The 15,279-nt window shown below is 46.4% G+C and overlaps 2 protein-coding genes across 2 annotated transcripts; both read left to right on the plus strand.

Annotated features, from left to right (window-relative positions):
- Window positions 1–9,048: 9,048 nt before the first annotated feature.
- On the plus strand, window positions 9,049–10,442 carry LOC307168927 (zona pellucida sperm-binding protein 4-like; the record flags this gene model as incomplete). The annotated part of the gene is made up of 7 exons (XM_079889232.1): window positions 9,049–9,055; window positions 9,224–9,386; window positions 9,458–9,615; window positions 9,692–9,884; window positions 9,954–10,101; window positions 10,187–10,259; window positions 10,339–10,442. The coding sequence occupies 7 exons, from the start codon at window positions 9,049–9,051 to the stop codon at window positions 10,413–10,415; spliced, it is 819 nt and encodes a 272-aa protein (XP_079745358.1). The 3' UTR covers window positions 10,416–10,442.
- Window positions 10,443–13,354: 2,912 nt separating this feature from the next.
- LOC307168928 (zona pellucida sperm-binding protein 4-like) lies at window positions 13,355–14,672 on the plus strand (the record flags this gene model as incomplete). The annotated part of the gene is made up of 6 exons (XM_079889233.1): window positions 13,355–13,453; window positions 13,526–13,720; window positions 13,794–13,891; window positions 13,963–14,120; window positions 14,197–14,389; window positions 14,459–14,672. The coding sequence occupies 6 exons, from the start codon at window positions 13,355–13,357 to the stop codon at window positions 14,670–14,672; spliced, it is 957 nt and encodes a 318-aa protein (XP_079745359.1).
- Window positions 14,673–15,279: the final 607 nt, after the last annotated feature.

Raw genomic sequence — 15,279 nt, forward strand, 5'->3', positions numbered from 1 at the left:
GGGCCAGTAGCAGCAACACCTTCATTACTGGTAAATGAGCTTTAAATTCTCTTGCTACACTGTAAAATAATTAGTTGCTGCATTAAATTAAGTATGCCTATAATCCAAATGGCTGGTACAGTAATTTCAGCTGATAAATATTGAGTAATGATCAATTGCTTTGACTCGTGAAGGTGAAAACTGCTGAACTTAAAGGAGAACTCCGGTCAATTTTAACATTGAGCTCATTTTTTCGACAGTAGTCGATTGTCGAGTTCACGCGCATAGGTTTAGTACGTACAATCATGCGCGTGAACTCGACAATCGACTACTGTGGACTTCAGCCGAAAACAGGATGTAAATACAGGTATGTGCGCTGGCTGAATAAACATCATTTTTATTAATATCTTTCACATCTACTGCAGTCAGATTCACCCGTGTTCACTCTGAAGGAATCACTCACATGACCTGTGCACTTGTAATGACACATCAAGGATGTTAAGAGGCTAAAAGCAGGTTTAGTACTTGCCCCATTGAAGTCAACAGGGTGCACATTTTAAAAAGAGGATAACACGGTGTAGGCAACACCGATTTCTGTCGTTGTTCTCTGTACTGACAGCACTCCAAATTTACAAAAAAATGAGCTCAATGTTAAAATTGACCGGAGTTCTCCTTTAATGTACAAATATTTTGCCATGAGTTATTGATCACATTTTTTCCTAGTGTAGGTCATTGTAATGCCATTGAGTTCTCCTCTTTTGTGCAGTTTTACACAATACACCAACACTTTTACCTGTTCCCAAGAAAGTGGAATATGTGCAGTAAGTGGACTTTTCTAACATTACATCAAAAGGGAAGAAAGTGCAACACTTTGTAATGCCCATTTGTTTCTTTTGCACAGGACAGTGAAGAAACCCTCTCAGATGACTGTCCTTTGGAGGAAGTACTTGTAAGTGCATAAATAACTTTACTTAATTTATAGTTGTGTACATGTTATTTCTGACTGCAATATGAGTTGCAGGAAGAAAGGCCTACAGCACAAAGTGATACAGAGGTGGGCAGTGTAGTACTTTTCCTTTTTATTTCTGTTGCATGAGGCTTGCGCTGATTATTATTTTTTTTTTATCCAAAAATGGCACAGGGTGATATCCGTATATAAACGGAGTCTACAACAGAAAATTGAGTATTTTGACCTGGAAAAACAAAAAACAAGGGGAGAAATAGAATTTGACACCTTAAAGAAGAAAAAACTAGAGATTGAGTTGCTTCAAAAGCAACTTCAGAGTAAGTGCTAATGCACTATTTCACACAGAGTACTATTGCTGACCTTGCATAACAACATCTCTTATTGCAGGCAAAAGATGACCATCACTGGCTTTTCTTGATAAAGAATAATTTAAATAAAACAAGGAACTAAGCATGTTGTCTTTTATTATTAATTTAATGAAAAAAAAAGAAAAAAGAAAAGAAAAAAAAAATCAAAAATGGTGTTCCAAAATTCTGTCCATGCCCTGTCAGGCTGGAGGTCATGATCAGGCTGGAGGTCATCATCAGCTTCATCAGGCTGGAGGTCATCATCAGGCTGGAGGTCATCATCAGGCTGGAGGTCTTCATCAGGCTGGAGGTCTTCATCAGGCTGGAGATCATCATCAGGCTGGAGGTCATCATCAGGCTGGAGGTCATCATCAGGCTGGAGGTCATCATCAGCTTCATCAGGCTGGAGGTCTTCATCAGGCTGGAGGTCATCATCAGGCTGGAGGTCTTCATCAGGCTGGAGGTCTTCATCAGGCTGGAGATCATCATCAGGCTGGAGGTCATCATCAGGCTGGAGGTCATCATCAGGCTGGAGGTCTTCATCAGGCTGGAGGTCTTCATCAGGCTGGAGGTCATCATCAGGCCGGAGGTCTTCATCAGGCTGGAGGTCTTCATCAGGCTGGAGGTCATCATCAGGCTGGAGGTCATCATCAGGCCGGAGGTCTTCATCAGGCTGGAGGTCTTCATCAGGCTGGAGGTCTTCATCAGGCTGGAGGTCATCATCTGGCTGGAGGTCTTCATCAGGCTGGAGGTCTTCATCAGGCTGGAGGTCTTCATCAGGCTGGAGGTCATCATCAGGCTGGAGGTCATCATCAGGCTGGAGGTCTTCATCAGGCTGGAGGTCATCATCTGGCTGGAGGTCTTCATCAGGCTGGAGGTCTTCATCTGGCTGGAGGTCTTCATCAGGCTGGAGGTCATCATCAGGCTGGAGGTCTTCATCAGGCTGGAGGTCATCATCTGGCTGGAGGTCTTCATCAGGCTGGAGGTCTTCATCTGGCTGGAGGTCTTCATCAGGCTGGAGGTCATCATCAGGCTGGAGGTCTTCATCAGGCTGGAGATCATCATCAGGCTGGAGGTCATCATCAGGCTGGAGGTCATCATCAGGCTGGAGGTCTTCATCAGGCTGGAGGTCTTCATCAGGCTGGAGGTCATCATCTGGCTGGAGGTCTTCATCAGGCTGGAGGTCTTCATCAGGCTGGAGGTCTTCATCAGGCTGGAGGTCATCATCAGGCTGGAGGTCATCATCAGGCCGGAGGTCATCATCAGGCCGGAGGTCATCATCAGGCCGGAGGTCATCATCAGGCTGGAGGTCTTCATCAGGCTGGAGGTCATCATCAGGCTGGAGGTCATCATCTGGCTGGAGGTCATCATCAGGCTGGAGGTCTTCATCAGGCTGGAGGTCATCATCAGGCTGGAGGTCTTCATCAGGCTGGAGGTCATCATCTGGCTGGAGGTCATCATCTGGCTGGAGGTCTTCATCAGGCTGGAGGTCTTCATCAGGCTGGAGGTCTTCATCAGGCTGGAGGTCATCATCAGGCTGGAGGTCATCATCAGGCCGGAGGTCATCATCAGGCCGGAGGTCATCATCAGGCCGGAGGTCATCATCAGGCTGGAGGTCTTCATCTGGCTGGAGGTCTTCATCAGGCCGGAGGTCATCATCAGGCTGGAGGTCATCATCAGGCTGGAGGTCATCATCAGGCTGGAGGTCATCATCAGGCTGGAGGTCTTCATCAGGCTGGAGGTCATCATCAGGCTGGAGGTCTTCATCAGGCTGGAGGTCATCATCAGGCTGGAGGTCTTCATCAGGCTGGAGGTCATCATCTGGCTGGAGGTCATCATCAGGCTGGAGGTCATCATCAGGCTGGAGGTCATCATCAGGCTGGAGGTCTTCATCAGGCTGGAGGTCTTCATCAGGCTGGAGGTCATCATCAGGCTGGAGGTCATCATCAGGCTGGAGGTCTTCATCAGGCTGGAGGTCATCATCAGGCTGGAGGTCTTCATCAGGCTGGAGGTCATCATCTGGCTGGAGGTCTTCATCAGGCTGGAGGTCATCATCAGGCTGGAGGTCTTCATCAGGCTGGAGGTCATCATCAGGCTGGAGGTCATCATCAGGCTGGAGGTCTTCATCAGGCTGGAGGTCATCATCAGGCTGGAGGTCTTCATCAGGCTGGAGGTCATCATCTGGCTGGAGGTCTTCATCAGGCTGGAGGTCATCATCAGGCTGGAGGTCATCATCAGGCTGGAGGTCTTCATCTGGCTGGAGGTCATCATCAGGCCGGAGGTCATCATCAGGCTGGAGGTCATCATCAGGCCGGAGGTCATCATCAGGCTGGAGGTCATCATCAGGCTGGAGGTCATCATCAGGCTGGAGGTCATCATCAGGCTGGAGGTCTTCATCAGGCTGGAGGTCATCATCAGGCTGGAGGTCTTCATCAGGCTGGAGGTCATCATCTGGCTGGAGGTCATCATCAGGCTGGAGGTCTTCATCAGGCTGGAGGTCTTCATCAGGCTGGAGGTCATCATCAGGCTGGAGGTCTTCATCAGGCTGGAGGTCTTCATCAGGCTGGAGGTCATCATCAGGCTGGAGGTCATCATCAGGCTGGAGGTCATCATCAGGCTGGAGGTCTTCATCAGGCTGGAGGTCATCATCAGGCTGGAGGTCTTCATCAGGCTGGAGGTCATCATCTGGCTGGAGGTCATCATCAGGCTGGAGGTCATCATCAGGCTGGAGGTCTTCATCAGGCTGGAGGTCTTCATCAGGCTGGAGGTCATCATCAGGCTGGAGGTCTTCATCAGGCTGGAGGTCTTCATCAGGCTGGAGGTCATCATCAGGCTGGAGGTCATCATCAGGCTGGAGGTCTTCATCAGGCTGGAGGTCTTCATCAGGCTGGAGGTCATCATCAGGCTGGAGGTCATCATCAGGCCGGAGGTCATCATCAGGCTGGAGGTCATCATCAGGCTGGAGGTCTTCATCAGGCTGGAGGTCTTCATCAGGCTGGAGGTCATCATCAGGCTGGAGGTCATCATCAGGCTGGAGGTCTTCATCAGGCTGGAGGTCATCATCAGGCTGGAGGTCTTCATCAGGCTGGAGGTCATCATCAGGCTGGAGGTCATCATCAGGCTGGAGGTCTTCATCAGGCTGGAGGTCTTCATCAGGCTGGAGGTCATCATCAGGCTGGAGGTCATCATCAGGCTGGAGGTCTTCATCAGGCTGGAGGTCTTCATCAGGCTGGAGGTCATCATCAGGCCGGAGGTCATCATCAGGCTGGAGGTCATCATCAGGCTGGAGGTCATCATCAGGCTGGAGGTCTTCATCAGGCTGGAGGTCATCATCAGGCTGGAGGTCATCATCAGGCCGGAGGTCATCATCAGGCTGGAGGTCATCATCAGGCTGGAGGTCATCATCAGGCTGGAGGTCTTCATCAGGCTGGAGGTCATCATCAGGCTGGAGGTCATCATCAGGCTGGAGGTCATCATCAGGCCGGAGGTCATCATCAGGCCGGAGGTCATCATCAGGCTGGAGGTCATCATCAGGCTGGAGGTCTTCATCAGGCTGGAGGTCATCATCAGGCTGGAGGTCATCATCAGGCTGGAGGTCTTCATCAGGCTGGAGGTCATCATCAGGCTGGAGGTCATCATCAGGCTGGAGGTCATCATCAGGCCGGAGGTCATCATCAGGCCGGAGGTCATCATCAGGCTGGAGGTCATCATCAGGCTGGAGGTCATCATCTGGCTGGAGGTCTTCATCAGGCTGGAGGTCTTCATCAGGCTGGAGGTCTTCATCAGGCTGGAGGTCATCATCTGGCTGGAGGTCTTCATCAGGCTGGAGGTCTTCATCAGGCTGGAGGTCTTCATCAGGCTGGAGGTCTTCATCAGGCTGGAGGTCATCATCAGGCTGGAGGTCATCATCAGGCTGGAGGTCATCATCAGGCTGGAGGTCATCATCTGGCTGGAGGTCATCATCAGGCTGGAGGTCATCATCAGGCTGGAGGTCTTCATCAGGCTGGAGGTCATCATCAGGCTGGAGGTCATCATCTGGCTGGAGGTCTTCATCAGGCTGGAGGTCATCATCTGGCTGGAGGTCTTCATCAGGCTGGAGGTCATCATCAGGCTGGAGGTCATCATCAGGCTGGAGGTCATCATCAGGCTGGAGGTCATCATCAGGCTGGAGGTCTTCATCAGGCTGGAGGTCATCATCAGGCTGGAGGTCATCATCTGGCTGGAGGTCTTCATCAGGCTGGAGGTCTTCATCAGGCTGGAGGTCATCATCTGGCTGGAGGTCATCATCAGGCTGGAGGTCATCATCAGGCTGGAGGTCTTCATCAGGCTGGAGGTCATCATCAGGCTGGAGGTCTTCATCAGGCTGGAGGTCATCATCAGGCTGGAGGTCATCATCTGGCTGGAGGTCTTCATCAGGCTGGAGGTCATCATCTGGCTGGAGGTCTTCATCAGGCTGGAGGTCATCATCAGGCTGGAGGTCATCATCAGGCTGGAGGTCTTCATCAGGCTGGAGGTCATCATCAGGCTGGAGGTCATCATCTGGCTGGAGGTCTTCATCAGGCTGGAGGTCTTCATCAGGCTGGAGGTCATCATCAGGCTGGAGGTCATCATCAGGCTGGAGGTCATCATCAGGCTGGAGGTCATCATCAGGCTGGAGGTCTTCATCAGGCTGGAGGTCATCATCAGGCTGCATCTCCACCACACAGGTCCTCTCCTTTCTGATGGTGGCAATGTTGTGGAGTATGCCACATGCAATAATCTCACAGGCCCTGTCAGGTTCAACCCTCAGACCCTTCAGACACTGAAATTTTCCCAGCACCTAATGGAAAAATGCAGTTTTGTTAGGCTAAAATAATAAATAAAAAAAATAAAAATAATAGAATAAATTTATGTAATACAGTGAGCTTGATATTACATTTTTCCTTACCACGTTCAAATAATGTGCATAAATGTGACTCTCTGAAAATCCTGGAGTCATGCACAGAACCAGGCCATTTTGCTTCCACATTTGTGATGTAGGAGATGGAGTCACACACCATCTAAGATATTTTTAGTCAGTCAAATGCATACTTTTTGATTACATTCTTTTTTTTAATTATTTGATATATTACTAATCTGGAATATTAAGAATCGTAACAGTAATTTACCTGCACATTTACACTGTGAAATCCCTTTCGGTTCACAAAATCCCCTTCATTGGGGCCTGGTGCGGCCTTGATGGGGACGTGTGTGCAGTCTATGGTACCAATCACGTTGGGGAAGCCTGAGGAACAAATACTGTAAGTCCTACTTTTTGTCATGGTCATGGTTGCATGATCTTCATTAACAATTATAATGTACCTGCAATAGCAAGAAAATTCTGCTTCACAACCTGTGGTCTTAAGTGGCTTGGAAATACCACAAACCCCCTAAAAACTGCTTGAGTGCCAGATAAACTTTGCGAATGGCACGACAGACGGCACTTTTCCCCAAGTTTTCCTCATCTCCAATAGTGTAAAGGAAAGAGCCACTCGCAAAAAATCTCAATGCAATACAAACAGTTTGTGCCGTTGTTAAAGCCTGAATCCGATGAGTCGAACATTTAACGTGGTTCCAACAAATTAATAATGTATATGACACCCTCACGAGAAAAATGATATCTCTCAATAAGTAGATTATCGCACTGCGCTAAAGGATCCTGTCTATCTCGCAAAACGTGATTAATTCGAAAAGCTCTGCGAATTATTCTTGCACCTTCAGCAACAGGTTCCTGTCGTAAAAACGGACAAGACATGTCTGCGAAAGACTTCTGGTATCACCTCCGCTTATAAAGCCGGGATCTAATCCTGTTAACATGAAATAAGCCTGCTCGCGAGCAGGTTTCAGCTTATGCACCTGTTGCTATGGCAGCAAGTCCAGGATGAGCGTCGAAGAACCAAACAATCCAAGATAATGCCAAATCGCCAACAATCAAATCCAGCTTAGTGAGTTAGCGACGTACGAAGAATGGACCCCTGCTTTCATTTAAGCATTAATCCTTTAACTGTTTAATCCCAGCTGTCCAAGGCCTTGTTTACACCGGGTACTAAGAAGCATTTTTGTAAATTGGATCACAAGTGGACTGAGGTAAATGACAATAAAACACATTCGACCAGATTGCTTTCATAGAGTAGATGCTCATGTGGTTGAATGTGTTTGAACAGCCGCAAAACGGTGTACTCTACTGCCTACTGACCTTGTACGTAAACATTTTAAGAAGTGCGCTAGCAGGTGTGATTTAAACTTTCTTAAAATATACAGGCCTGTTGCCATGAGAAAACTATGATGTGTTTCAAAGAAAAAAAAACAATCCAGAATAGCTAAAACATCTAATATAAAAAAGGCTGAATTCAGAATGGCAGAAATAGTACTAGCATACTATTCTGAATTCAGCTCAATGTGGTTTTATGTATGTTCAAAAGGGGAAAATTGACTTAAGAAACAATAGAATCACCTAGTTGCATAAACTCCCACTCGTGCAAGTCTGGAGAATTATGACTTAATGAAGAGGGTGGGATTATCATTAATTAGCCAAAGTCTGTAGAGTACAAAAAGGACCAAAGGGCAGCACCTCAGCAGTGTGACTAGGTGTTGAACAATGGCAGGAAGTTGGTGGGCTGTTCAGTCTCTGGCACTTTGTGTTTGGTTCTGTGCTTTCAGTCATGCTCTTCTGAAGTGGAGTGATCCGCCCCAGAATCCTCAAGCGCTGATGTTCCAGCAAACTGACAAGCGGTTTCAAAAGCCATTTCAACAGCAAGCTAGTCAACAGTTTCTTCCGTCAGGTCAACAGCAAGCTAGTCAATGGTTTACTCAGCAGGTTCAAAAGCCAGTTCAACAGCAAGCTAGTCAATGGTTTACTCAGCAGGTTCAAAAGCCAGTTCAACAGCAAGCTAGTCAACAGTTTCTTCCGTCAGGTCAACAGCAAGCTAGTCAATGGTTTACTCAGCAGGTTCAAAAGCCAGTTCAACAGCAAGCTAGTCAACGGTTTTCTCAGCAGGTTCAAAAGCCAGTTCAACAGCAAGCTAGTCAACAGTTTCCTCAGTTAGTTCAACAGCAAGCTAGTCAACAGTTTCCTCAGTTAGTTCAACAGCAAGCTAGTCAGTTTCCTCAGTCAGGTCAACAGCAAGCTAGTCAACAGTATCCTCAGTCAGTTCAACAGTTTCCTCAGTTAGTTCAACAGCAAGCTAGTCAACAGTTTCCTCAGTCAGTTCAACAGTTTCCTCAGTTAGTTCAACAGCAAGCTAGTCAACAGTTTCCTCAGTCAGTTCAACAGCAAGCTAGTCAACAGTTTCCTCAGTTAGTTCAACAGCAAGCTAGTCAACAGTTTGCTCAGTCAGGTCAACAGCAAGCTAGTCAACAGTTTCCTCAGTCAGGTCAACAGTTTCCTCAGTCAGGTCAACAGGTTTCTCAGTCAGGTCAACAGTTTCCTCAGTCAGGTCAACAGGTTTCTCAGTCAGGTCAACAGTTTCCTCAGCAGTTTCAGCCTAAGCAGCCAGTGGCACAGGCAGAGCCCCTTGACAAGTGTACTGTAGCTGATTATGAGCAGATTCAATGTGGACCACCTGGTATCAGTGGTGCGGAGTGTGCTGCTATCAACTGCTGCTTTAATGGACAGCAGTGTTACTATGGGAAGGCAGGTAAGAGTGTAGAGTCAATGTAGAGGCATTCATGTTAAACTGATCCTCAGCAATAACCTGCTCTTGTAACTCGTTCCAGTGACTGTCCAGTGTATAAGAGATGGTCAGTTTGTGGTAGTGGTGGCTAGAGATGTTACGCTGCCTCGATATAGCCTGGATTCAGTCCGTCTCCTGGATGGAAGTGATCCAGCTTGCAGTCCTGTGGGATCCACACCTTTCTTTGCTATATACCAGTTCCCTGTCACTGCGTGTGGCACAAGCATGATGGTGAGTAGCTGCTTGTGGTTTTGTTCTGCATGGCTTAGAATGGATTGGATGCCAACAATGTTACTATTTGCAGGAGGACAGTGGGTATGTGGTGTATGAAAACAGAATGACCTCCTCATATGAAGTGGGTATCGGACCACTTGGTTCCATTACAAGGGACAGCCATTTTGAGTAAGTGATGTATGCTTTATCATAAATGTGAATCATTGACAAATGCTACAAGCTCACTGTTTGTTGTCCAGGCTTCTCTTCCAGTGTAGGTACTCTGGTACCTCTGTGGAAGCTCTGGTTGTGGAGGTCAACACCGTTCCTCCACCTCCACCAGTAGCTGCTCCTGGACCCCTCAGGGTGGAGCTTAGACTGGCAAATGGTCAATGTGTCACCAAAGGCTGTGCAGAAGGTAAGTGTTTGTCCCAAGTATGCCTAAAGCCTTTCTAAAGCTCCAGTTTCTAGTTAAACACTGCATTCTTCCTCAGGGGACGAGGCGTACACGTCCTACTACAGTGACGCTGATTATCCAGTTACAAAAGTCCTGCGGGAGCCTGTGTATGTTGAGGTGCACATTTTGGAGAGGACCGACCCCAACATTGTCCTGATGCTGGGACATTGCTGGGCGACATCAACCCCCAGCCCACTCAGTCTACCCCAATGGGATCTTCTGGTTGATGGGTGAGTAAGGCCAGTCTTTTTCCATCTAGTGTGCTGTAAGGCATTTCTGAGTGCCTCTTTGCCTTTCAGATGCCCTTACCAGGATGATCGTTACCTGACCACATTGGTTCCAGTGGTTGGATCATCTGGTCTTCAGTTCCCGACCCACTACAAGCGCTTTGTTGTGAAGATGTTCACATTTGTAGATCCAGCATCACTGGCTCCTCTGCAGGAAACCGTATGCTCTACAGCCTTACCTCAACCCTTAATATTAGTGCTTTTTACAGTGAATTCTATGGCTTAACCCTTTCCCCCTCTGTTAGGTCTTCATCCACTGTAGTACAGCGGTGTGCCATCCCTCCTCTGGCTCCTGTGAGCAAAGCTGCACTAGGAAAAGTGAGTGCTTGCTGTAAGTTGACTTCAGGAACTGAGAATTTGACTGAAATGCCCCTCATGCTTCAACCACTTTTTACAGGAAGAGACACTCACGACAAGACCATCTCTAGTGGGCAAACTGTGGTGTCTAGTGGACAAGTTAACCTGGTCAAGTGAATTTTAGTGTTTTAATAAACTTCATGAAACTCAACCTGTTTCTCTTTGGTATTCATTTCTGTCTGGAGTTGGATGTTTCATGACTGTTCTCAGTTTGACTTCTGCACTACTAAGCCTTTTTCTTGTGCATTGAGATTCTTGACTTGAACTAAACAAGCCAAGTTTCTGCCTAAGCCATGTAACTTTGTAACATTCTGCCTATACAAGGCAGGATACACCACAAAATGTTTTAGACCCTCTATGAAAGCTTTGGATAGAATTGCTCACAATGTAAACAAAAAAGCAAGCTCAAATGACAAACCAAAGTGTATTAAATAGAAAGCACTGAAAATCAATGTATACAAAAATGTAATTGTGTGTTCCAGTCCAATGTTGTGTATGCGTTGAATCGGCCTCACCGGTAAGCTGTTTAAGTCTGTGCACATGATGAACAGTGCTGTCCTGTGAAGTGATCTACAAGGTGAAATAATCCAGCAAGTATATCTCCACAAAGTCTGTCAATGACAGCCAAGCTGTGTATTGCGATCAATCGCTAATCCAAAAGAGCAATAGTAAAGTTGCTCCCTTAACAGAAGTGAAGTTGATCAGCTGAAGTTAAGTGACGGCTAAGTATGATAACCCATACTTGGAATTTGATCTCCAAGTTAGTGCGCACACATTGCAAATGTGGATACACACACCCAGAGCAGCGGGCAGCCTGTGTGGTGCCAGGGGAGTGATTGGGGGTTAGGTGCCTTGCTCAAGGGCACCTCAGTCATTTCCTGCCGGTACTGGAATCAAACTAGCAACCTTTGGCTCACCAGTCCAACTCTGTAACCATTAGGCCATGACTGCCTGCGTATGACGTCACAGGGATTCCCAGGTGTAACGATCAAGACTCTTGCTCAGAAAAAAAACAGTAAGACCAACACTCGACAGGGGCAACAAAAACCCAGGGATTCTTTAATATAAGAACATCTGACATGTATAACTCTTTAATCAGTTTAATAAGCCATCTTATAAATATCCCCTTTATGTGGCCACGCTACAACTTTACTATTTGCCAAGTTCTAGTCGTTAACTTGGGCCCATGTTCACGTTTCACATATCAAATTAAAGTTTTAGCTTCTCTCTGTTTGAGGCTTTACATACGACTTTATGGCTGGACTAGCATAACTGCATATATTGACGCCCAAAACCCTCTGAGGTCACTCGTTGGCTTTTTGTAATGCTTTTTTTACAGTCACGCAAGTATAGAATCATATGTTGGGATAAAGGATTGGTTGATACTGAATTTTGGTAATTTATTTTTTTAAATTTCAGGCTAGTCCCAGTAATGTAGACTGCTTTCATTTAAGCATTAATCCCTTAACTGTTGTATCCCAACTAGGTAGCTGTCCAAGGCCTTGTTTACACCTGGTACTAAGAAGCATTTTTGTAAATCGGATCATAAGTGGACTGAGGTAAATGAAGGTGTAAAAAAGGGGCTAATTATTTTATTTTTTTTGAGCTTGTCTATTTTTGGCCACTTCCAGAGGTAGTCCAACACATTTGACCATTTTGCTTTCACAAAGTAGATGCTCATGTGGTTGAATGTGTTCGAACAGCCGCAAAACGGTGTACTCTACTGCCTACTGACCTTGTACGTAAACATTTTAAGAAGTGCGCTAGCAGGTGTGATTTAAACTTTCTTAAAATATACAGGCCTGTTGCCATGAGAAAACTATGATGTGTTTCAAAAAAAAAAAACAATCCAGAATAGCTAAAACATCTAATATAAAAAAGGCTGAATTCAGAATGGCAGAAATAGTACTAGCATACTATTCTGAATTCAGCTCAATGTGGTTTTATGTATGTTCAAAAGGGGAAAATTGACTTAAGAAACAATAGAATCACCTAGTTGCATAAACTCCCACTCGTGCAAGTCTGGAGAATTATGACTTAATGAAGAGGGAGGGATTATCATTAATTAGCCAAACGTCTGTAGAGTACAAAAAGGACCAAAGGGCAGCACCTCAGCAGTGTGACTAGGTGTTGAACAATGGCAGGAAGTTGGTGGGCTGTTCAGTCTCTGGCACTTTGTGTTTGGTTCTGTGCTTTCAGTCATGCTCTTCCGAAGTGGAGTGATCCGCCCCAGAATCCTCAAGCGCTGATGTTCCAGCAAACTGACAAGCGGTTTCAAAAGCCATTTCAACAGCAAGCTAGTCAACAGTTTCTTCCGTCAGGTCAACAGCAAGCTAGTCAATGGTTTACTCAGCAGGTTCAAAAGCCAGTTCAACAGCAAGCTAGTCAATGGTTTACTCAGCAGGTTCAAAAGCCAGTTCAACAGCAAGCTAGTCAACAGTTTCTTCCGTCAGGTCAACAGCAAGCTAGTCAATGGTTTACTCAGCAGGTTCAAAAGCCAGTTCAACAGCAAGCTAGTCAACGGTTTTCTCAGCAGGTTCAAAAGCCAGTTCAACAGCAAGCTAGTCAACAGTTTCCTCAGTTAGTTCAACAGCAAGCTAGTCAACAGTTTCCTCAGTTAGTTCAACAGCAAGCTAGTCAGTTTCCTCAGTCAGGTCAACAGCAAGCTAGTCAACAGTATCCTCAGTCAGTTCAACAGTTTCCTCAGTTAGTTCAACAGCAAGCTAGTCAACAGTTTCCTCAGTCAGTTCAACAGTTTCCTCAGTTAGTTCAACAGCAAGCTAGTCAACAGTTTCCTCAGTCAGTTCAACAGCAAGCTAGTCAACAGTTTCCTCAGTTAGTTCAACAGCAAGCTAGTCAACAGTTTGCTCAGTCAGGTCAACAGCAAGCTAGTCAACAGTTTCCTCAGTCAGGTCAACAGTTTCCTCAGTCAGGTCAACAGTTTCCTCAGTCAGGTCAACAGTTTCCTCAGTCAGGTCAACAGTTTCCTCAGCAGTTTCAGCCTAAGCAGCCAGTGGCACAGGCAGAGCCCCTTGACAAGTGTACTGTAGCTGATTATGAGCAGATTCAATGTGGACCACCTGGTATCAGTGGTGCGGAGTGTGCTGCTATCAACTGCTGCTTTAATGGACAGCAGTGTTACTATGGGAAGGCAGGTAAGAGTGTAGAGTCAATGTAGAGGCATTCATGTTAAACTGATCCTCAGCAATAACCTGCTCTTGTAACTCGTTCCAGTGACTGTCCAGTGTATAAGAGATGGTCAGTTTGTGGTAGTGGTGGCTAGAGATGTTACGCTGCCTCGATTGAGCCTGGATTCAGTCCGTCTCCTGGATGGAAGTGATCCAGCTTGCAGTCCTGTGGGATCCACACCTTTCTTTGCTATATACCAGTTCCCTGTCACTGCGTGTGGCACAAGCATGATGGTGAGTAGCTGCTTGTGGTTTTGTTCTGCATGGCTTAGAATGGATTGGATGCCAACAATGTTACTATTTGCAGGAGGACAGTGGGTATGTGGTGTATGAAAACAGAATGACCTCCTCATATGAAGTGGGTATCGGACCACTTGGTTCCATTACAAGGGACAGCCATTTTGAGTAAGTGATGTATGCTTTATCATAAATGTGAATCATTGACAAATGCTACAAGCTCACTGTTTGTTGTCCAGGCTTCTCTTCCAGTGTAGGTACTCTGGTACCTCTGTGGAAGCTCTGGTTGTGGAGGTCAACACCGTTCCTCCACCTCCACCAGTAGCTGCTCCTGGACCCCTCAGGGTGGAGCTTAGACTGGCAAATGGTCAATGTGTCACCAAAGGCTGTGCAGAAGGTAAGTGTTTGTCCCAAGTATGCCTAAAGCCTTTCTAAAGCTCCAGTTTCTAGTTAAACACTGCATTCTTCCTCAGGGGACGAGGCGTACACGTCCTACTACAGTGACGCTGATTATCCAGTTACAAAAGTCCTGCGGGAGCCTGTGTATGTTGAGGTGCACATTTTGGAGAGGACCGACCCCAACATTGTCCTGATGCTGGGACATTGCTGGGCGACATCAACCCCCAGCCCACTCAGTCTACCCCAATGGGATCTTCTGGTTGATGGGTGAGTAAGGCCAGTCTTTTTCCATCTAGTGTGCTGTAAGGCATTTCTGAGTGCCTCTTTGCCTTTCAGATGCCCTTACCAGGATGATCGTTACCTGACCACATTGGTTCCAGTGGTTGGATCATCTGGTCTTCAGTTCCCGACCCACTACAAGCGCTTTGTTGTGAAGATGTTCACATTTGTAGATCCAGCATCACTGGCTCCTCTGCAGGAAACCGTATGCTCTACAGCCTTACCTCAACCCTTAATATTAGTGCTTTTTACAGTGAATTCTATGGCTTAACCCTTTCCCCCTCTGTTAGGTCTTCATCCACTGTAGTACAGCGGTGTGCCATCCCTCCTCTGGCTCCTGTGAGCAAAGCTGCACTAGGAAAAGTGAGTGCTTGCTGTAAGTTGACTTCAGGAACTGAGAATTTGACTGAAATGCCCCTCATGCTTCAACCACTTTTTACAGGAAGAGACACTCACGACAAGACCATCTCTAGTGGGCAAACTGTGGTGTCTAGTGGACAAGTTAACCTGGTCAAGTGAATTTTAGTGTTTTAATAAACTTCATGAAACTCAACCTGTTTCTCTTTGGTATTCATTTCTGTCTGGAGTTGGATGTTTCATGACTGTTCTCAGTTTGACTTCTGCACTACTAAGCCTTTTTCTTGTGCATTGAGATTCTTGACTTGAACTAAACAAGCCAAGTTTCTGCCTAAGCCATGTAACTTTGTAACATTCTGCCTATACAAGGCAGGATACACCACAAAATGTTTTAGACCCTCTATGAAAGCTTTGGATAGAATTGCTCACAATGTAAACAAAAAAGCAAGCTCAAATGACAAACCAAAGTGTATTAAATAGAAAGCACTGAAAATCAATGTATACAAAAATGTAATTGTGTG

Source organism: Squalius cephalus, assembly GCF_949319135.1.
Source record: "Squalius cephalus genome assembly, chromosome: 12".
In the NCBI taxonomy this organism is placed as follows: domain Eukaryota; kingdom Metazoa; phylum Chordata; class Actinopteri; order Cypriniformes; family Leuciscidae; genus Squalius; species Squalius cephalus.